At 38.0% G+C, this 24,215-nt stretch overlaps 1 protein-coding gene and 1 non-coding gene across 2 annotated transcripts in view; both read left to right on the plus strand.

Annotated features, from left to right (window-relative positions):
- The window catches only part of OTOGL (otogelin like), a 171,149-nt gene that overhangs the window by 135,824 nt on the left and 11,110 nt on the right, over window positions 1–24,215 (plus strand). Inside the window, exons 42-52 of the mRNA XM_061133064.1 lie at window positions 123–312; window positions 2,608–2,822; window positions 10,074–10,215; window positions 12,973–13,158; window positions 14,579–14,791; window positions 15,240–15,344; window positions 15,972–16,079; window positions 17,452–17,553; window positions 18,400–18,504; window positions 18,588–18,628; window positions 23,588–23,651. Coding sequence (XP_060989047.1) covers window positions 123–312; window positions 2,608–2,822; window positions 10,074–10,215; window positions 12,973–13,158; window positions 14,579–14,791; window positions 15,240–15,344; window positions 15,972–16,079; window positions 17,452–17,553; window positions 18,400–18,504; window positions 18,588–18,628; window positions 23,588–23,651 — 1,471 coding nt within the window. The remainder of the gene's footprint in view (window positions 1–122; window positions 313–2,607; window positions 2,823–10,073; window positions 10,216–12,972; window positions 13,159–14,578; window positions 14,792–15,239; window positions 15,345–15,971; window positions 16,080–17,451; window positions 17,554–18,399; window positions 18,505–18,587; window positions 18,629–23,587; window positions 23,652–24,215) is intronic.
- On the plus strand, window positions 6,723–6,829 carry LOC133049469 (U6 spliceosomal RNA). The gene has a single exon (XR_009691329.1). It is a non-coding gene; the product is annotated as a U6 spliceosomal RNA (small nuclear RNA).

Here is a 24,215-nt window from a genome sequence, read left to right on the forward strand (position 1 = left end):
TTGAATATAACAAGACACAGCCAAAGAGCAATAAAAGGATTTAGGAGAAACTGACAGCAACAGGGTGTATGTTAAAACGTAAGCATTGTTTTAATAGGTGTAAATGCATTATGTAATTTTAGGTAGAAGTGGATTCTGTTGTTGTGCCTTTGCCCTTTTCAAATCAAGATCTGTCCATAGAGGATTCTGGTTCAATGTATGTGATTACTACTCCAGCTGGACTAATCATAAAGTGGACTCATCTTACGGGGATCGTAGACATTCATTTTGGCTCTCAATTTAACTTGTCATCCTACACAGAAGGACTCTGTGGTGAGCACTGCTTTTCAAATATCTCTTTCTTCTTTTTTTTCTGTTCACATTACACAGCTTTGGCCCCTCATTCCCTGCTTTGTTTGGATTGGAGAGATGTTACTAACTCTCAGTACCTCACCTAAATACTGAAGGAAACAGTCTTTCTGTAAATGGAAAGGAAGAAGCAAGATAATACTGTTCAACTTGGGTGTTTTTAAGAGATACATGCTTACCACTATTGCTACAATACTGTTTGCATTCCTACTATCTCATCTTTATTAAGCATTAATGAAGTGTCAGGTATTATTTTACAAACTTTAACTCATTCTATTCTAGCAGTAGCCCTAATAAGTAGGCACCAGTGTTAATTTATAAGTGATAAAAATGAGGCATAGAATAATTAAAAACTTAACTTTGTTTCTTAGTTACTTTTTAAAGTTTGAAATCAAAGAAAGCTTAGTTAAGTCATCTTGAAAGGTATGTTCACAGAACACAAGTTCTGAATATTAGTCCCAGTTTTGTTATGAAGTGTAAAGCCTAGATGTACCTTTACACTTAGGTTTCATATCACAATATATTATATAGATACATAGTTACAAGCCAAAGGAAACAAATCAGAAATATCTCTAGGTATGTTAAAAAAAAAATTCTGACTGGTGTCTGCTAGGCTATCCCCTTTACAGATGTTTAAGTGAACATGTTTAAGTTTCCTTATCTTTTAAATGAGAATAGTAAAATCTACCTTCAAGATTGTTGTTAGAATTGAATGTGAAAGTTAATGTAAAACTCTGAAGACATTGTTTAATGCAGTCAATAAATATTAGCTTAGCACAAATATACCTATTTTAAGCTCACTAAATATTAATTGAGTAAAACTTTATGAATGAGTTTCTAAGTATCTGACCTTATGCTTGATTCTGACGACTCAAAAGAAAGAGACCAGGTCCTTGCTCTCAACAAACTGCCTGAAATACCCAAATTTCGTCTTCAAAAATGTAAAGCCTTTAGTGGAAATTTTGGCTAAAATGGTTGATAATGTCCTTGCCTGCTCAGAGCATGCCAAACATAGCCCAACCTTCTCTGGTGACTTAAGTTATCGTTGTGGATATAGTTATTGAGTATGCATTGTATTGTGTGTACATAAAAATTCAATAGGTATTACTGAATAATAACTCAGAGACACTGGGAATGCGTATTTTTCTGATTTATCACTTCTGTGTGCTGTGACTTCTGTTTGATTTTCCTGTTTGTTTTCTTCTTTTACTGTCAGCTCGTGCTTTTATGGAGACAGTATGCTAACTGGAGTCTTAACTAATCACTACAGAGAAGGGGCTAGGGTCACCTTTCTGCTAACAAAGGTCACCCTCCAAACTTCTACAGTGGGAGAGTGGTGGTTTGTTTAAAGAAAAGCCGGGTGCTGGCTGACAGAGTGGTAGTGACCCAAATTGAGCATGGACACCGGAATGGGAGGTCTATATTGACAACTTGTTCTACAAAGAAATGTGAGGTCTGCAGGCGTGGTGGCTGCAGGGGCAATGAAAACGTATTTTTACTAGCAATTACCTTTCCCCAGGAGAGTTTAGACTTTTAAAATGGCTGTTTTACAGTATAGTTGACTTAACTTGAGGTATTTTAATTTTTGTTTGTTTGTTTTGGTTATTTATTGATTTATTTTTCACCGTATTCAGTCTCCTGTATATTTACAGGTGTGGGGCAACTATGGCAGCAGAAACCCTTATTGATCTTGATATAACTGCTTGAGGATTAAGATTTGATACTTGAAAAAACTGTTTAACTCATATCTTTTATAGCTAGGTGTCCTAGAAATTAAGAAAAAGTTATATCTTAAAGTAGAGTGGAATTCAGGTAAGGTAAGATCAGGATCTAGGTTCATTTCTCTCTACTTCCCTTGGCTTTGCACTTGACTAGATAAAAAGTAAGTTATGCCCGCTAGTTTGGGGAATACCTCATCAGATTTAAGAACTACTTCTTAAATTAGGAGATAGTGGATAGTGAAAGAGCACTGAGACAGGATCAATCTTCTCTTTGTTCTCCTATGATCTTTTCACAAATCTTGACTTCTAGGATCATGGTTTCTTTCTTACCTGGTTAAGGAAGCTCTACACTATTTAGTCCATGTGTAATTTTTTAAAAAAAATCTATTAACATTAGAGTCAAAGGACATAAATTTGGTACTTGATTCAGTAAATTACTTATTCATTTTAAAGCAGTTATTTGAGCTGATTTATTTCTGCTGGCTATATTAGGTTAAAGTGAAAAGAATTTTCTTCTAAATGTCACACATCTTTTTAGGAAATTGCAATGAAGATCCAGATGACGATCTAAGGATGCAAAATGGCACAATCATTACAAATATGGAAGACATAGAATTGTTTATTGAGAGCTGGGAAATTGAGAAATCATTTGAAGTAACAACAAGAAGGCCTGTGAGAAACTGTACTGAGCATGACTGCAGTCACTGCCTTGAGTTATTAAATAGAAGAGTTTTCATCCCATGCCATGATAAAGTAAGCTGAAAGCAACCATAAATCAGAACTGCTGTGTTAGACATGTTGAGAGTAAAAGCCAATAAATTCTTGTTCTTGCCATGATGTTCTTCCACTAAGAATAGTTTATCCCCAGGGGAATTCAAAATCATTTACTGTTTATTGACTTACAGAACAGGAAGAATAACTTAACTTTTCCCCCATGTATTTTTATGAACTGTATCTCCAGCTTTCAAGAAAAATGAAACTTTGTCCTATGAATAAATTCCCATAGAGGAAAGAGATGAATGCTACTTGATAACCCAGCATAAAGCCCAAGACAGTGAGGCTTCAGTCAGCTGTCAGGTGTATGGCCTCTCAGGCGTGTGCTTATAATAGAATCTGCCACATGGTCAATCTAATTGTTCTTTCTTAGTCTCTGACTTCCTGACTTTAGGTGACTGGTAGATATTTACACAACCCGTATTGTTTAAAAAAAGGATCCATTGTTAGAAACAAAGGACAAGCAGATACAGCATCTCATGAATCATTAAATGAAACGTTTGTGAGTATCAAGCACCTCCTAGGCGCTGTGATAAACTCCTGTGATGCAAAGATGAGTCAGAACCTCTCGTAGCTCTCCAAAAGCCTGGAAGGAAGGCAATTCCGTGAACAGATTCATCACAGACACACTGCGGAGATGAATAGGAGCCCACGTTAGAAGCCTTCCCAGAGTTTCAGACATTTGAATTATTTGGAAGGATGTTTGCCAGGAGAGAAGAGGGAGGAAGGGAGACCGAGGCAAAGGAAACAATACGACAGGAGCTGGGTTGCCAGAAATGACTGTGTTAGGAAAACACTGAAATAGCTTAATGCAAGACCATGAGGAGGAGTCTGGGAAGGAGAGTGAGTGACCTGTCCAAGCAGAAGGACTTCACTCTGCAGGATCTTCCATGCTCCTCCACTGATTGTGGATGCCATAGACCTCAGCCTGTCCTGTGAGTTTTCTGAGGGAAAAGGCAAAGGATGTGAAGTCATGGGATAAAAATGGTGTATCTTTCCGGGGCTTCAGTTTTACTCAGAGATTTGCAGGCAAATACATTTAAAATGTTTATGTTTTAAAGTGCATGCATATAAAAATGAAAAAAAAATTGCAAATAATTTTAAACTCACTTCAGTGCCATTGTCATCTATCTTTTTAAAGCATAACAACTTTCAAAAACTGCTTTTTTAACTGGGAACTTATAAGATTGATTATTACATCAGGAGACTTTTCAGCTTGACTATTCAAGGCATAGTGAAGCAACACAGGATGCCATTTAATCTGTGATAGTCCCAGCTTTCCCTTCAGATCATCCCGGTGAATTTGACAGCAAAAGAAGGGGTACTGTTTATTTAGTTTTCCTACTTCTGATATTCATCCTCGTTTGCAAATGTCCACATAGTAGGCAGATGATCTTTTGAAAATGGAAACACGATTGGATTATTTCTCTACCTAAAATCCTTCGGGATCTTTCATTACTTTTAGAATACATTCTTAACTTCTTATCAGGGCTTATAATTTCCTTTGTGCTTTGGCCGGCCTTCTTTTCCAGCTTCCTCTTGAGCTACATTTTTCTGGTTGTCTAAGGTCCAGGCATTTCAGTCTCCTTTCCGTTGTTTCACTATTTCGAGATTTTCCTGTGAATGGGCTTTTATGCCTACAGTGTCCTAAGCTGGAACACTGCTCTCCTCTGATCTCTTCAAGCATGGTGACTCCTCTTGGTTCTATATAGAGGCTTTAACTGTGAGATCCACAAGAACAGGTTTGTTTTAGTCACCTTTATATAACTTATTATGCATAGTAGGGTGCCTGATATGTAGTTAGGTGCCCAATAAATTGTGGAAGGATGCATAACTGAATGGATGAATGGAGGACAGAGGAGAATCAGCTTTTGTGGGTTTAGTAGAAAAAGGATACAATTTTTTCATATTGAACAAATTAAGTCGTGTGGGACTTTAAGGCTAAAATACCCAGAAAAATTTTGAAGCCATTCTAGATCTCAGAAGAGACTAGTTGAATCCAGAGATCAGATTTGGGGAGTTAGTATAGGGAGTTTCTAAAATAACAATAACTCATGTATGATGTGCCAGGGTCTGCTCTGAACACTTTCCAAATATTAGCTCACAGCAGTCTTAAGTAGTAGTAGGGTTTTTATTAACTCTATTTAACTTATGAAGAAACTGAAGTGAAGATGTAAATGCCCAGGATGGTGGTAGAAACTGGGGAAATGAATGAGCCCAGGAAGAACATTTGTAGTGAGTAGACAGGGCTGTGGAATAAAGTATTAAGTTGCTCAGCCGTGTCTGACTCTTTGCAACCCCCATGGACAGTAGCCTGCCAGGTTCCCCTGTCCATGGGATCCTCCAGGCGAGAATACTGGAGTGGGTTGCCATTTCCTCCTCCAGGGGATCTTCCTGACCCAGGGATTGAACTTGCATTCCCCACACTGCATGGAAAAAGGGTCCAGACAAATATTCAGAATGAGGCAGGAAGAGAAGGCAACAATGAACAGACGAAAAGGCCCCAGAGTGTGGTGCTGTCAGAGTCAAAGGAGAGGGTCAAGAAACAGGGGGGCGTGCATGGCATCATAGGCTTCTGGGAGGCTGAGGGGGTTTGCAATATCAGTGTCCCTGGATTTGGCAAGTAGGGGGCCTCTTGATGATCAAAGCAAGTATTCCTTGCTAAATGAAATGTTTGGAAACTGAGGAGATTCAATAGTTGAGACTAAAAAGGAGGTAATGTCTTAGCTTTTATAGATATGGACCTTGGAGAAGAAATAATGGCATATGAAAAGTATCAAGTATTTTTACCTGATACTTTGCCCTGTCCAAATAGAGCATCTGAATATAGATGCTCAATATGTTTGCTGAATAAATGAGTAGAAAATAATGCAGTAAATATTGTTACAAGTTAAATTATTTAGATTTCAGGCATCTCTAGGTCAAAACGAAATATAATCTATAGAAAAAAATGAGTTCCTAATTAAGTGGAGGCATGATAAATTATGCAAATTGTTTGACCAATGTTCAATATTAGTCCATAATTTTTTGAGACGCTTTTATAATCTTATTTAATGCCATCATTAATGAGCAATGCCATCTAAGAAAGCTGTGAAAAAAGTGAAAGTGTTAGTCACTCAGTTGCATCCAATTTTTTGTGACACCATGAATAGTAGCCTGCCCTGCCCCTCTGTCCATGGGTTTCTCCGGGCAAGAATATAGGAGAGGGTAGCCATTCGTTTCTCCAGGGAATCTTCCCGACACAGGGATCGAACTCGGGCCCCTTGCATTGCAGGCCGATTCTCCACTGTGTGAGCCACCAGGAGAGAAAGCTGTTGGAGCTTTTAATGTTACATATAATGGGTCAAAGTCTTATTCAGTACATAAAAAAGAGGATATAATCCAAAATGTAATATCAGAAATAGATTTTTGCTAGGACCACATACTCAATTTCTTTTCCCTCTTTGTAAAATAGGTTTATTTATAACATAAACAATTTTGTAAAATAGACAACATTTGGGGTTTCCCAGGTGGCGCTAATGGTAAAGAACCCGCCTGCCAGTGTAGGAGGCGTAAGAGACGCAGGTTCGATCGCTGGGTCAGGAAGGTCCCCTGAGAAGGCACAGCAGCCCACTCCAGTGTCCTTGCCTGGAGAATCCCAGGCACAGAGGAGCCTGGTGGGCTACAGTCCATAGGGTCTCAAAGAAGCAACTTAGCATGCACAGACCACATTTATCTTATCTAAACTGTGGGTTTAAACAATTATAAATTCAGAAGTGACATCTAATATTGTGAAAATTTAAAGCTCTAAGGCAAAGAGGAACTGTTATGAATACTGACTTGCTACTACCTTTTGATTCTCCAAATAGTTTTAGTCTTGGAGAATCAAAAATCAGTCTAGTGCTCGCTTCGTCAGCACATATACTAAAATTGGAACGATACAGAGAAGATTAGCATGGCCCCTGCGCAAGGATGACACGCAAATTCGTGAAGCGTTCCATATTTTTTTTACAGCATACTAACACATATATATGGAATTTAGAAAGATGGTAACGATAACCCTATATGCAAAATAGAAAAAGAGACACAGAAGTACAGAACAGACTTTTGAACTCTGTGGGAGAAGGTGAGGGTGGGATGTTTCGAAAGAACAGCATGTATATTATCTATGGTGAAACAGATCACCAGCCCAGATGGGATGCATGAGACAAGTGCTCGGGCCTGGTGCACTGGGAAGACCCAGAGGAATCGGGTGGAGAGGGAGGTGGGAGGGGGGATCGGGATGGGGAATACGTGTAAATCTATGGCTGATTCATATCAATGTATGACAAAACCCACTGAAAAAAAATAAAGAAGAAATTGAAAAAAAAAAACTGGAAAAAAAAAATCAGTCTAGCTTAGGGCCTTCATTTCAGTTCAGTTCAGTCACTCAGTCATGTCTGACTCTTTGCAACCCCATGGATGGCAGCACGCAAGGCTTTCCTGTCCATCACCAACTCCCAGAGCCTACTCAAACTCATGTGCATCATGTCAGTGATGCCATCCAGCCTTCTCATTCTCTGTCATCCCCTTTTCCTCCCTCCTTCAACCTTTCCCAGCAGCAGGGTCTTTTCCAATGAGTCAGTTCTACTCATCAGGTGGCCAAAGTATTGGAGTTTCTGCTTCAGCATCAGTCCTTCCAGTGAATATTCAGGACTGATTTCTTTTAAGATTGACTGGTTAGATCTCCTTGCAATCCAAGGGACTCTTAAGAGTCTTCTCCAACACCACAGTTCAAAACCATCAATTCTTCAGTGCTCAGCTTTCTTTATAGTCCAACTCTCACATCCATACATGACCACTGGAAAAACCAAGGCTTTGACTAGATGGAACTTTGCTGGTAAAGTACTGTCTCTGCTTTTTAATATGCCATCTAGGTTGGTCATAGCTTTCCTTCCAAGGAGTAAGCATCTTTAAATTTCATGGTGGCAGTCACCATCTGCAGTGATTTTGGAGCCCCCAAAAATAAAGTCTCTCATTGTTTCCATTGTCTCCCCATCTATTTACCATGAGATGATGGAACTGAATGCCATGAACTTAGTTTTCTGAATGTTTAGTTTTTTTTTTATTATTATTATTTTTTTTTCCAGTGGGTTTTGTCATACATTGATATGAATCAGCCATAGATTTACACGTATTCCCAATCCCGATCCCCCCTCCCACCTCCCTCTCCACCCGATTCCTCTGGGTCTTCCCAGTGCACCAGGCCGGAGCACTTGTCTCGTGCATCCCACCTGGGCTGGTGATCTGTTTCACCATAGATAGTATACATGCTGTTCTTTTGAAATATCCCACCCTCACATTCTCCCACAAAGTTCAAAAGTCTGTTCTGTATTTCTGTGTCTCTTTTTCTGTTCTGCATATAGGGTTATCGTTATCACCTTTCTAAATTCCATATACATGTGTCAGTATGCTGTAATGTTCTTTATCTTTCTGGCTTACTTCACTCTGTATAATGGGCTCCAGCTTCATCCATCTCATTAGGACTGGTTCAAATGAATTCTTTTTAATGGCTGAGTAATATTCCATGGTGTATATGTACCACAGCTTCCTTATCCATTCATCTGCTGATGGGCATCTAGGTTGCTTCCATGTCCTGGCTATTATAAACAGTGCTGCGATGAACATTGGGGTGCACGTGTCTGTTTCAGATCTGGTTTCCTCAGTGTGTATGCCCAGAAGTAGGATTGCTGGGTCATATGGCAGTTCTATTTCCAGTTTTTTAAGAAATCTCCACACTGTTTTCCATAGCGGCTGTACTAGTTTGCATTCCCACCAACTAACCCTAACCCTAACCCTTTTCTCCACACCCTCTCCAGCATTTATTGCTTGTAGACTTTTGGATAGCAGCCATCCTGACTGGCGTGTAATGGTACCTCATTGTGGTTTTGATTTGCATTTCTCTGATAATGAGTGATGTTGAGCATCTTTTCATGTGTTTGTTAGCCATCTGTATGTCTTCTTTGGAGAAATGTCTGTTTAGTTCTTTGGCCCATTTTTTGATTGGGTCATTTATTTTTCTGGAATTGAGCTGCAGGAGTTGCTTGTATATTTTTGAGATTAATCCTTTGTCTGTTTCTTCATTTGCTATTATTTTCTCCCAATCTGAGGGCTGTCTTTTCACCTTACTTATAGTTTCCTTTGTAGTGCAAAAGCTTTTAAGTTTCATTAGGTCCCATTTGTTTAGTTTTGCTTTTATTTCCAATATTCTGGGAGGTGGGTCATAGAGGATCTTGCTGTGATTTATGTCGGAGAGTGTTTTGCCTATGTTCTCCTCTAGGAGTTTTATAGTTTCTGGTCTGACATTTAGATCTTTAACCCATTTTGAGTTTATTTTTGTGTATGGTGTTAGAAAGTGTTCTAGTTTCATTCTTTTACAAGTGGTTGGCCAGTTTTCCCAGCACCACTTGTTAAAGAGGTTGTCTTTTTTCCATTGTATATCCTTGCCTCCTTTGTCAAAGATAAGGTGTCCATAGGTTCGTGGATTTATCTCTGGGCTTTCTATTCTGTTCCATTGATCTATATTTCTGTCTTTGTGCCAGTACCATACTGTCTAGATGACTGTGGCTTTGTAGTAGAGTCTGAAGTCAGGCAGGTTGATTCCTCCAGTTCCATTCTTCTTTCTCAAGATTACTTTGGCTATTCGAGGTTTTTTTTATTTCCATACAAATTTGAAATTCTTTGGTTGCCACCTCTTCTTAATATCTTCTGCTTCTGTTAGGTCCATACCGTTTCTGTCCTTTATTGTGCCCATCTTTGCATGAAATGTTCCCTTGGTATCTCTCATTTTCTTGAAGAGATCTCTAGTCTTTCCTATTCTATTGTTTTCCTCTGTTTCTTTGCATTGATCACTGAGCAAGGTTTTCTTATCTCTCTTTGCTATTTTTTGGAACTCCACTTTCAAATGAGTATATCTTTCCTTTTCTCCCTTGCCTTTAGCTTCTCTTCTTTTCTGAGCTATTTGTAAGGCCTCCTCAGACAACCATTTTTCTTTTTGCATTTCTTTTTATTGGGGATGGTCTTGATCATTGCCTCATGTACAATGTCATGAACCTCTGTCCATAGTTCTTCAGGCACTTCATCAGATATAATCCCATGATATAATCCCATGAATCTATTTGTCACTTCCACTGTATAATCCTAAGAGATTTTATTTATGTCATCACATACATAAAATAACATAACTTATCCCAGGCTACAATGTGTCTCTAGGTTTCACCACAAGACTTTTGTGAAAAGATGTGGATCAATTATACCTATTTTTGGAACTATGAATGTGATGCCATTTCTGCATATGTGGCTGTATGCAACAAGTTTGACATTTGTATTCCATGGAGAACACCTGATTACTGCTGTAAGTAGTACACTGCAAACTGTATTTTCCAACAATCAAATAACATTTCAGTTTTTTTGTGTGTGTGTCTTTTTATTTTCATCACAAAATAATTTTGTAAGAATAAAATGAATGTAAATGTAACCTATAGTTAGAGGTCATCACTCCCCCTTAAGCACCTTTTGTTTTTATCCTGGTATAAATTTAAAGTAAGGGGGAGGATCAAGAAGGTGGCGTAGCAAGACCCTGAATTCCCCTCCTCCAACAGAGATACCAAAATTACAATTACTTACAGATGAACTATCTATACGACTGACGTGAAGACTAGCAGAAAAGATATTTCACAGATAAAGAGATAAGAAAAGAACACCACCAGAATGGGTGGGAGAGGCAGCGATACAGTATGGTCAGGACCCACACCCCTTGGTCTGTGACCCACGAACAGAAGGTGTACACCACTGTAGACCTCCTTCTTAAGAAGCGAGAAGTCTGATTCCCACATTGGCCTCCCCAGCCTAGAAGTCCTGCACCAAGAAGATGAGTCCCCAGAACTTCTGGCTTTGAAAACCAGTAGTACTCTTGGCTAGAAAACCCCCTGGATGGATGGAGGAGCCTGGTGGGCTGCGGTCCATGGGGTCGCTAAGAGTCGGACATGACTGAGCGACTTCACTTTCACTTTTCAGTTTCATGCCTTGGAGAAGGAAATGGCAGCCCACTCCAGTGTTCTTGCCTGGAGAATCCCAGGGATGGGGGAGCCTGGTGGGCTGCCTTCTAAGGGGTCACACAGAGTCAGACATGACTGAAGCGACAGCAGCAGCAGCAGCAGCAGCAAGGCTTATGCTGGGGAAAGCTGGAGACCTATAGGAAACGGAGACTCTGCCCTTAAAGGAAATGCACAAAATCGCCTGTGCTCCCAGTCCCAGAGCAGAGGAAGTAGTCTGAAAGGACCCTGGGTCAGAACGACTTGCTGGTCTTGGAGAGCCTCCAGGAGAGGCAGGAGGCACCCAGGACTCCCCTGGGGATGGAGATGCTGACAGCACCCATTTCGGGAGCTGCTTCTGTGATCACACTGGCACTGGCAAAAGACTGTTTTGGAATCCTTCCCTCGTCTGTTAGTTCCAGAAGCTTATCTGCCCTCCAGTGAGCCAGACCCAGCCTCAAGCCTTTCAGGATCTGCAGACAGCCATGCAGAAAGCCTGCCCCAGCCTCCGGGGTCCCCCAGACCCTGTGGCATTGCAGCTTCCTGGCCACGGGCCAGCCTGGCCCACCAGGGCACCCACGGTAGCTGGCGCTGCCACCGCTGTGCGTGCACACGGGCTACGTAGGGGACACTCCTAGAGCACAGAGCTCTAAAGACCAGAGAGAAGCGCGCCCTGATAACAAAAACCAGAAAAAGACACCAAAGAAAAGAAAATTACAGATCAATATCACTGATGAACGTAGATACAAAAGCCCTCAACAAAACATCAGCAAACTGAATTCAGCAAAACATTAAAAGCATCATGCATTCTGATGAAGGGATTTACCCTAGGGATGCCAGTGATGCTTCAGCATCTGCAATCAATCATTGTGATAAGCCACATTACCCAACTGAAGAGTAAAAATCATCTCCATAGTTTAAAAAAAAATGTTTTTGACAAAATTCAACATCCACTGATGATAAAACTCTCTCAACAAGCCGGGTACAGAGGGAACATACCTCAACATAATAAAATCCGTATTTGACAAAACTACAGCCAGCATCGTACTCAACAGTGAAACATTTTCATCTCCCCCTCCCCAGACAGAATAAAATACATAGAAAAAGAATATATTGGAGCCTCTAGTTCCATGATTCCACTTCAGAAATAAGGCAGCTCCTGTTGTCCTCTCTCCAGGCTCTCCTCTCCCCGCAGACCCAGTTCTTGTTCAGTTGCTCAGCCGTGTCTGACTCTTTGTGACCCCATGGACTGTGGCATGCCAGGCTTCCCTGTCCATCACTAATGCCAGGAGCTTGCTCAAACTCATGTCCATCAAGTCGGTGACGCTATCTGACCATCTTGTCCTCTGTCGTCCCCTTCTCCTCCTGCCTTCAATTTTCCCCAGGATCAGGGTACTTCCCCCCAGAGGTAATCACTATTCAAGAGTGGGGTTGCTTGATTCATTGGGAACATATGACATCTTCAGTATCACTAGATTGAGAAATTATTCTCCGCTAATATCTTCCCGGTTTATGCCCCCACCCTCTGCATGCTCATTTTTTTGTGAGTGTGACTTTTTAAGATCACATAAAAGCACCGTGAATTCTCTGAAACATCATTTAGAAACTGCTCAGCAACAGTAGTTTCTTTTGACAGTGAAGGATTAAGCCTAAACATGTGGCATTTTTCTTTTTTAGGGCTTGGTTGCGTTGCATAGTTAAAACATATTTCTGTTCTTACTCTGAGTGGACCGCTGGATCTCTTCCCACTGCACAGAGCAGTAACTTCATAATGGTTGACTCTATATTTATGCCAACCAAAGTCGGGCTGCCTATTGGTAGTATTTATTTGATATAAATCAGATGAACTTTCTCCACTGTAACATAATACCAGCTGGACACCTGGAAGATGCTCAAAAATACTCACTGATTGTTTTGTTTCTAATTTACGGTTACATAATGCTGAAAAATGGATTTGGAAGAGGCTGAGAGTGTGCAAAAATTTACTTTCAGAGACAAAAACTGACATTTCTTCCTCTTACTAGAATTCAAGTAGGTCACTTTTATCATTACCAAATTCTGTCCTTGGTTATTCATAGCTCTGACTTGTCCAGAGGGGAAGGAATATCAACCCTGTGTGCGACCTTGTGAAGCAAGAACATGTCTGAACAGATGGTTCTATGAACATTCTTCATGTTTGAATTTAAGAGAAGATTGTGTGTGCAAAAATGGAACCATTCTTCACAGGCCAGATTCAACCCAATGTATTCCAGAGAAAGAATGTGGTAAGCAGAAAAGTAAAACAACACTTTAGGGACCCAGGAAATAAACAAATAAGACTTTTTAGACTCTTTTTAAATCTTGGAGAAATGTGCTGAGAAGGATTCATCAAAGTTTGCCTGAGTGTTGGAAAGGAAACAAGTATGTTGTTCGATTGTAATATGATTCCAATCAAAGTTGCCAAAATTGGGGGATTCAGTGGTAATATATTTTATTTCTACTTATGCCTATAATAACCGGAAAAGAATATGGCAAATTAAGAATGAAGAGAACAGTATGTGGACTCAATTGAAATTCCAGTTATTTCATGTATTAGTGATTCTGCTTTACATGAGCCTGAAATTGCGCATCTGCAAAATGTGGAAAGAAATAGGACTTATACCACAAGGTTAGTGTGAGGATACACAAAAAAATCGAAGGAATTTTGCAACAGTGCCTAGAGGAAAATAAGCACTCAAGAAGTTTCAGAACGTGTTATTATCTGAGAGAAAACATCAAGTATTTCTGCTTTCATTTTCAACCCATTTTATTTTGACACATAGTCTCCAAGGTGGTTGTGGATTTGAAAAAGTGCAAAATTGAGAAAACTGCCATACAACACTTTTTATCTATCACAAGAATCATTGTTATGGTCAAAAGTAGAGAATAATTAAAGGGAAAGGCAAGTAGAAGCAAAATGCATATAAAGTTTCGGAAACAAGTTTGTATTTGCCAGTGAGAGAATATTTGTGGAAGAATTTGAGAATACACAGGCACGCTTATATATTTTTTTAGGGGCCTGAGAGATTGGTTTGGTCGTAAATAAAGAAAAGTTCATTGGAAGCTTGGAATATGGTGGTCACTTCATTTATCTTTATTGTCCTTAAAGAACTACTAAAGGGCTATATTTGTTGTTAAGTAAAATGTTCATGATAAAATGAACAGAATCATTAAACAATATTTGCCTGACTGCCTACTTTTCACATGTAGATTTTAAAGCTGGAATCCTTTGAATTTTGATTGACAAACATGTTAATGTGAGGTAGAGGCTACCTTATTTTCTAATAATACTCAGTTTTTGTAGTTGATATTTTAAAGCTAATTTAAATTTATGTTACTGAGTTTGTTTAAGTTAAATAAATTGTACTAGCAAGACTTAAAACAAATACAAAATACTTAACAGATCATCTTATTTGTATAAGAGGTCACGCAAATTTACAGACAGTTGTAGAAGGGAAAAATATTTTCCATGGACTACAAAAAGTTCATTAAAGAAAAATGTAAGCTAGTAGTTGATGAACAAAAAGAAGAAGCTGCGGAAAGGTAGATAACATGACAGGTTATCTGTGCCCCTGGACCAAGTCACAGTCTGAAATCAAAACATCACAGCTTGATTTATTTTCATGCCCAAGTCCTAAGTGATATAACATTGACTGTCTTTTTAAGCATGCACTGACAGTGAAGACCAGCTTCGAACTGCTGGTGAAGTTTGGAATGGGGGCATTGACGAATGTGCCCTGTACAAATGTTTCGCGAATGGAAGCATTATTCCCATAGAACCTGACTGTGATGAACAGCCCTCGCCAATTTGTGAACGAGAAGCTGAAGTTGTCCTGGGCTTCGTTGATAGGTGGACCTGCTGTTCAAAGGAAGTTTGCAGTATGTATGCAGGCTGAAGCCTTATAGCCTATTAATGCCACAAAAAATGTTGATATTCTTTGAGAAAAAACAGGGCATGTATGATGCTTGGTGTTAAAAAAAAATGTCCAGGGTTAAAGTAACTATTTGCCATAAATTACATTTTCTCAAAGCAACTTTTACCTCATTATAGTTTTGTTGATTTTGCAAACGGACATGCAAAACTCTAGCTATTATAAATTAATAACATTCTGGAAGACATGACAAGAAGAGGGTCTCGGAGTCTTTGACTTATGATAACCAGGGTCAAAGACAATAATCGGTAACCTTAAATCTGCTGCCTTTTCACATATGACCATTCTGTGAGCAGTGTAAAAACAGGATAATGAGAATCCTTTTCCTGCTTTAAGTTAGAACCTCAGGATTTTAGTTGTGTACACAATTTTTTTATATTTCTGATTATTTCCAGGATGTGACATGACTTTGTGTGAAACTGCCATTCCAACATGTACAAATAGTCAAAAACTGGTTGTTGGCCATAGCCCCATTTCTTGCTGTCCACAGTACCAATGTGGTGAGTAATGAACTAGGAAAAGTGATATTCATTGTTCACTCAGAGTAGTGGATTAGATTCTCATTTTTGTGTCTGCAAAAAAATTGATCAAACATTGTTTGCAGAACTGTCTTGCTAAAGGTAGTTTTTTTTTAAACCTATGACTTCTTTGTAAATATGTATATATATGAACTTTAATTATATTTATTATATATATTATATATATATGAGTTCACTTTAGAGATCTTAATTTTAGTATAAATGTGTATTTTAAGTGTATACATTTGTATGTTTTAAATATAAAAAAACCTGCTGTTTCCTATATATTTCTGCTGAGATTTTAAAGCAGTATATATACATATATATATATATATATACACAAACACATACATGTATATAGATGATTAATCATGTATATATGATTAAGATAAAGTATATATATATATTTTAAATGTATATTTACATATGTTTTTATGTAAAATACTTATTTTTTATATTAATAACCTGCTATTGCCTATATATTTCTTCTAAGATTAAGATTTTTTTAAATGAACTAATTATTACTAAATTCAAAGAGAAATGAACCACACTATTTAATTTATTCATCTTACTCTATATAAATTTCCAAATAACTTTGTGTTTTTGCAGAATGTGACCCATTCAAATGCCCCACAATTTCAATACCAGAATGCAGAGAAGATCAATTCATGATTCAGGTTCAAGAGGAAGAGACTTGCTGCTTTTCCCCTCTCTGTGGTAAGTATTTTGTGAGATAATTTCTTGGAAGAAGAGGAAAGATCAAAGGAAAATCTCTTATATGATGTGAATTTCATGGAACTCATGGTAATCAATATTCTGCCAATATACTCATAAAATTCAACTAGATTAGAGTGGTAGAAAAAAAAGGTATAGCATTTTAAATGATTATTGACAATTATTACAATTAGTACTACTTGTCCCTATTGACAGAGACTATGTATATAAGTCAAAACCTAATCAAAGATAATATAATCAATTAAAAAATAAAGCTACCACATAGTTCTTTTTAGAGAAAAAATTTAGTCCTGACTTTCCTGAAGAACGTAAATAAAGGACTCTACTATGCAGGGTAGCTCTTTAAAACTTCATCTGCTGTATAGGATATGTATAAGCACAATGTATAAGCACAATGATCTCGAAAGAGAAATGAAAGGTGTCTAGAAAAGGACTATATTTGGTGCTGTATATTCTGTCTGATGAACTGGGCTTTCAAACATAAACAGTTCTCTCTTTTTCATTTCATTGGGGAATTATCATGTCAAAGACTGGTGATTAATGTAGGTTTCAGATGAACCCATGTAGATCACAGCACTTCTTTGTGTATAATTTAAGTTTCTTTGCAATGACAACTGACTGATTCTGCATAGCCTACACACAACCAATTATTGGGAGAATTGGGGGATCAGGATTTTGTAGGATTGAGATGAAGCAGAACAGCCAAACCCTGGGAAGGAGAGAAACCAGCTTCTCTAGGTGGCAGTCACTAATGACTGAGTCGGCCACATCCATTTATTTCCTGTCTTGATGTGCCTCTATGACTCAAATGATATAGAAAGATATTCTGACTCATCTAAAGTGGGTTTTTCCTACACAAAGACTGATAAGAATGAGGCACCTTTATTAAGAGTCACTCCAAGACTGTGTGGTTGGGGCATTTCCTCAAATTCATTGAGAGTTATCATCAAAGTTGGAAGAAGGATACTAAGAGTTCAGAAGAACATGTGCCTACTATATTGTTCGTCCATAAATTGGAGTAATCAAGAGTAGTGAATTAAGAAAAGTTAAGTAAATCAATGGTATTTCGATCCTAGTAAGAACAAATTACTCCTGAGATCTCAAAGTCCTGTACTCTGGTAAGATGGTTCTTCTTATATCATGGTGCTTGGGAAAGTATAAAATAATACATTCAGATAGTATTATTTTTATAACCAAATAAGGAGATCTGTTTTTTAAATCCTTATTTTCCTTGTTTCCTGTTAAGTTTTATATAATGTATTTTATTTTGACTTTATATGTGTACAGTCATTTGACCTTCTAACTAGTTTGTTTTTAGCTCAACCATGACTTTGCCTTTTTGTTTCATCTTTAGTTTGCAAACCTTGCACTGAACCTATTCCACCGTGTACTGACGGAGAATTTCTCACTGTGGATCTTAATACTACACACTTCTGTTGTCCTCAATATTACTGTGGTAAATATATTTTAATTAATTAAACATATTTGGATATGTTTGGCATTTAAGAAATCCAGTGCCTCTTTTTACAATTTTTTTAAAGCTAATTTTTATTTGTTTTGTTTGTTTAGTCTTGGCTGCACTTGGCCTTCATTGCTGCCTTCGGGCTTTCTCTAGTTGTGGCGAGCAAGGGCCGCTCCTCACTGCAGTGCTCAGGATTCCCACTGGGGTGGCTTCTCCTGCTGCAGAGCATGGACTGTAGGCATGTAGGCTGCATTAGTTGTGGCGCATGGGCTCTAGGGTGTGGGCTCAGTAGTTGTGACGCTCAGGCTTAGTTGCCCATTGGCACATGGGATCTTCTCAGACCAGGGACCAAACCCATGTCCCCTGCATTGTCAGGCAGATTCTTAACCACGGATCACCAGGGAAGGCTCAGGCCAGTGCATGTTAGTTGTACGGTTATATCAGACCTTAGCTGATTTCTAGTATATTAAATACAGAGTGCTTCTTGGACAATTTTGTTACGTCCCCAAAATAGATTAGCTATGAGGTTTCTCCTCATCCTAGACTTTCTAGATTTCCAAGTGATTCCATACCCTTTTCACTTCCTTTCTCTTCTTGACCCCTGCCATTTCTCAGGGCTCTTGACCAAAGGAGCATGTCCTAGCTGTACTATTGTCGTATCTGCTTGCGAGTCCTTTGTTCTGTCCTTATTGACACATTGCAGCTGGGTGGTGGGCGGGCAGCTCTGGGGAGATCCCAGTACATCAGTAATGGCAGTGGATGATAGCTAGTGAATGATAGCTAATGATATCTAGCATTTAAATGAAGTTAATCTTTACCCATGTTATTTTTTAAATTTAGTGTGTGAGCCAAATCTTTGTCCTATGCCTCTATTCAACTGTGCAGAAGATATGAATCTTGTGAAAGAAAATGTATCTGGTCAATGTTGTCCAACATGGCATTGTGGTAACTAATTTTTATATTTTAAAGTCTTATTACATTGTATTAGTATTATGATCAATATAAACATGTTGATTTTTGCCTTTTAGAATGTAGCTGTGAAAATCTTGTTATGCCAACTTGTGAAGTGGTAAGAACACATATTTTGACTGAATTTTAATATAATATAAATCAATTTTTTCTTCCTTTATTTCTTTCATTTCTGATTTCTTCTCAGAGTAAATGGAATTATTCTCTTTAAGTTGTAATGAAGTAAATTAAAAGAAGTTTGCTTTGATATAGGGAGCAGTCAACATTTTATATTTTATTAGAGATTGGAAGTTCAGTTCAGTTCAGTCACTCAGTTGTGTCCGACTCTTTGTGACCCCATGGATGCCAGGCCTCCCTGTCCATCACCAATTCCCGGAGTTTACTCATACTCATGTCCACTGAGTTGGCGATGCCATCCAACAATCTCATCCTCTGTTGTCCCTTCTCCTCCTGCTTTCAATCTTTCCCAGCAGCAGGGTCTTTTCCATTGCGTCAGTTCTTCACATCAGGTGGCCAAAGTATTGGGAGTTTCAGCTTCAGCATCAGTCCTTCCAATGAATACTCAGAATTGATTTCCTTTAGGATGGACTGGTTTGATCTCCTTGCAGTCCAAGGGACTCTCAAAAGCCTTCTGCAACACCACAGTTCAAAAGCATCAATTCTTTGGTGCTCAGCTTTCTTTATAGTCCAATTCTCACAACCATACATGACTATTGGAAAAACCATAGCTTTGACTAGATGGACATTTGTTGGCAAAGTAATGTCTCTGTTTCTTAATATGCTGTCTAGGTTGGTCATAGCTTTTCTTCCAAGGTGCAAGTGTCTTTTAATTTCATGGCTGCAGTCACCATCTGCAGTGACTTTGGAGCCCAAAAAAATGAAGTTTCTCATTGTTTCCACTGTCTCCCCATCTATTTGCCATGAGATGATGGGACCAGATGCCATGATCTTAGTTTTCTGAATGTTGAGTTTTAAGCCAACTTTTTCACTCTCCTCTTTCACTTTTATCAGGAGGCAGTTTAGTTCTTCTTTGCTTTCTGCCATAAGTGTGGTGTCATCTGCATATCTGAGGTTATTGGTATTTCACCCGGCAATCTTGATTCCAGCTTGTGCTTCATCCAGTTCAGCACTTCACATGATGTACTTTGCATATAAGTTAAATAAGCAGGGTGACAATATATAACCTTGATGTACTCCTTTCCCAATTTGGAACTAGTCTGTTGTTCCATGTCCAGTTCTAACTGTTGCTTCTTGACCTGCACAAAGATTTCCCAACAGGCAGGTAAGGTAAGGTGGTCTGGTATTCCCATCTCTTTAAAAATTTTCCACAGTTTGTTGTGATCCACACAGTCAAAGGCTTTGGCATAGTCAATAAAACAAAAGTATATGTTTTTCTGGAACTCCCTTGCTTTTTCAATGATCCAACAGATGTTGGAAATTTGATCTCTTGTTTGTTTGCCGTTTCTAAATCCAGCTTGAATATCTGGAAGTTCACGGTTTACGTACTGTTGAAGCCTGGCTTGGAGAATTTTGAGCATTCCTTTGCTAGAGTGTGAGATGAGTGCAGTTGTGTGGTAGTTTGAGCATTCTTTGGCATTGCCTTTCTTTGGGATTGGAATGAAAACTGCCCTTTTCCAGTCCTGTGGCCACTGCTGAGTTTTCCAGATTTGCTGGCATATTGAGTGCAGCACTTTCACAGCATCATCTTTTAGGATTTGAAATAGCTCAACAGGAATTCCATCACCTCCACTAGCTTTGTTCGTAGTGATGATTCCAAAGGCCCATTTGACTTCGCATTCCAGGATGTCTGGTTCTTGGTAAGTGATCACACCATCATTTTGTCCATTGGTGCCTGAATCCTCCGGTCTTATATCTACATAAGTCCACTGGTCTTAAATGAAGCACAATATTGAAAATATATTATCTCAATATTGAAAGTGTTCCCAGTGATTCTTTTAGAAAGTGTACTAACAATACATTTGTTTCAGAGGAGGAGGAGGTATAAATAGGTAACTAGCTGTGTGTACCTTCTTAGGAGTTATCTATGAACATGCAAACCTTCTAGGAATTACAAAAATTTAACTTTTAGAAACAATAGGTTATGACTCTGGTTATCACTTATTTAACTATTTTAGATGAACACTTATGGATATGGATATCCATTATATGTATAACCATTATATCCAAGTATATGGATAACCATTAGATATGACACTTTGCAAGTATTTTTATTTTTCCTTTAAATATTTACCTCTATGATATGTCTCTAAGACTTGAGATAGATAATATATTCCTGGCCTTATCTATCAAAGAAGACATGTTTGGGCTTCCCTCATAGCTCAGTCAATAAAGAATCTGCCTGCAATGCAGGAGACCTGGGTTCAATTCCTGGGTCAGGAAGATCCCCTGGAAAAGGAAATGACAACCCACTCCAGTATTCTCGCCTAGAGAATCGCATGGACAGAGGAGCCTGGCAGACTACAGGCCACAGTGTTTTTTTTAAAGTACCTTGTCTTTGACACTGAAACAAATATTTAATAATATATTTCTTTTTTACTAACAGCTTTATTGAAATATAATTCCCATATCATACAATTCAGCCATTTAGAGTGTGAAATTAAATGGTTTTTATTTTGCTTACAGATTGTGCAACCATTGGCACAATCAATTACAGAAAAATTGTATCACCCTCTGCCCCAAGAAACTCTGCACCTCTTAGGAGTTACTTGTGTCCCTCAAAACTCCCTCAACCTAGGAAATCACAATATATTCTCTATCTCTATAAATTTTCTTATTCTTAATATTTCATGTAAATGAAGTCATATAAGATGTGGTCTTTTGTGATTCCTTTCGCTTAGCATAAGGTTGTCAAGATTCATCTGTGTTGTAGCATGTATCAGTACTTCATTTCTTTTTTTACTCTTCAATAATATTCAATTTTATGGATATAACCAGACATTTGTCCAAATAAAATATGCAGTGGACAAGAGCACTTGAAGAGTTGCTTAACATCATTAACTATTAGTTAGTGACTCAGATGGTAAAGATCTGCCTATAGTGTGGACCGAATTTGATCCCTGAATCCGAAAGATCCCCTGGAGAAGAGGGTGGCTACCCACTCTGGTATTCTTGCCTGGAGAATTCCATGGACAAAGGAGGCTTGCAGTTCAGTCCGTGGGGTCACAAAGAGTCAGACACGACTGAGTCACTAACCCTTTCACTTTTTCAAATGCAAATCAGAACTACAGTGAGAGATCACTTCACACTCACTAAAATGACAGCTATTAACACATGTTGGCAAGGATGTGGAGAAATTGGGACCTTCATGCTCTGCTGTGGGAATGCAAAACTAGCTGCTTTGGAAGACAGCCTGGTAATTATTCAAAAGGTTAAATATATAGTTACTGTGTGACTCAGCAATTCCACTCCTAAGTATATATCCATGAGAAATGAAAACATACGTCCACACAAAGCTTGAATGTTCATAGTGGCACCATTCATAATAGCTAAAAAGTGGAAACACTTTGAGGTGATTTTGCTATGACTGTAAAGGGGAGGGATGCTTGCTTGAGGATAAAAAAAAAATACCATCATATTCAATTAATATTAAGTATTGGTAGAACAATCAAGGAGCTATTTCCTCTGATTGACATTGGGTACTTATGAGAATAAAAATGTAACTAAATCTGTGAGTAGGATCTCAGAGGAAACAAGTTAGGAAGGAAGATGAGGAGATTTAAGCCTAAGCTTGAGCGGACACTGTGGGCATTGTGCTCTAACTATTGGAAAACAGGTTAAGTGACTTAAAAAAGTTAGTGAGAGCCTACTTACTTATCTAATCTTTTGGAATAGTTTATGCAATGGGAGAGCTTGATTTATTACTATTTTTAACTCTATATTTCTAATATTTTATTTCTAGTCCCACTGGAATTGTATAATGACTAAAAGTCAGAAAACATCAAATATGTTAATGTTTATGAAATTACTATGCAATCCATAAAGCACTATAAAAAGTAGAATATTACTTTTTGGAGGAAGTGCCTTTTATATATTACTATGAATTTATTTGAGTTATTTTTTGTGTTGATAATCAGTGTTTATTACTGTCATATGAAAATTAAAGATACCCAGGAAAAGTTGATGTTTAAAATACATTTCTTGCAACTTTAGGCCTGAGTCCTACTTGAGAAGAACCAATACAGTTTTCCTAGTAAAGAAAAGTTTAAGCGTTGGTCATGACAGCAATTTCCTTACTATCTTGCCTGGAAGATGCCATGGACAGAGGAGCCTGGTGGGCGATACTCCATGGGTTGCAAAGAGGCAGACACGACTGAGCAGACAGCAGCGCAGAGCAGAGAGAGAGACAGATTATAGCGCTTCCTGTACATCAGCTTATGTGAAGCCCTTATATATGTTGATCCATTTGTTTCTTTCAACAGTTCTAAGAGGCAGACAGTATTGTCGCCATTTTGTAAATGAGGAAGGTGAGGAGCAGACTGGTTACGTAACCTGCCCTCGATCACACAGCTAGCAAGACTGGCAGAAGGGCGGTGTTGTTCCTGAGCCTGTGTTATTAATCATTCACCCTTCTGCTCTTGTTTTATATGCTACAGCAGCATTGCTCTGTGCGTACGTCAGAGTTCTGGGCCACCTCTATAGAGCAGACCAAGAACATTTTCCTCAAGAGAAGTTTCTAGGATTAGTGAACATTCTCTTATCTTGAATTGCCCACTAGAAGATCGGAGTCAAACAGTATAATTTTAAAGTTAGGACAAACCATAAAGATCATCTTATCCATCTCCATTCATTTAATAGCTAAGGAAAGTAAGGTTTAGACAGACTATGTGGTCTATGATCATGTTGCTTATTGTGAGTTTTTTCCTTAGGTTACTAATTATGCTGGGTTAATCAAAGCTTGTTCCTGAACAAATATTTACTATGAAGTTGCTGTGTGGTTGTGGGGTAGGATACTTATTAGATGTTATATTGTGTATTTTTTTCAATGGTAATACAATACACTATGCTGGTAAGTCATATAATAATAATATCTTTCTAATAGGGAGAATTTACTGCAATAGACTACAACTTTCAGAGCGACTGTGGATGTGTACAGTATCTCTGTGGTAACTATGTCTTTGAAACTTTTAAATCATAATCATATTATTGGTATATTCACTATTAAAATTAAAAATTAAATTAATCTTAATTTTAAAAAAAATTCAAAATTATTTTTGAGATATATTACACATTTTAAGCCATGCCAGTTTTTGAGTATAAAAAGTGTACTTTTTATTCTTTAATTTCCTCTTGTGTAATATTCCTAAATGTTCTGAGAAACTTCATAAGTGAAGTCGCTCAGAAACTTGTTAACAAGACATAAAAATTATTCTTTTTCAGAGGCTTCACAGAATTTAAAGTTGATGCCAAAGTTCTTTTTTGTTTATATAATTTAATTTAAAAATAGATAACAGCTAAAAGTGAGAGATTTTTGTTCATTCTTGTATTATTATTGATGTTGACACTGCATGGCATAAGGTTGATTTTTCTATGAAATAACAAATCTTCATATTATGTAGGTTAATAGAAAATAAACATTTGTTCAATATCTTGAAACTTTGGCATTTTTATATGAGAGAAGAATTAAACCCAGCATTGGCAAGGCACAAAGAGTTTCTGAGCTGAATTCT

This window comes from Dama dama, chromosome 3 (genome assembly GCF_033118175.1).
Source record: "Dama dama isolate Ldn47 chromosome 3, ASM3311817v1, whole genome shotgun sequence".
NCBI lineage: Eukaryota > Metazoa > Chordata > Mammalia > Artiodactyla > Cervidae > Dama > Dama dama.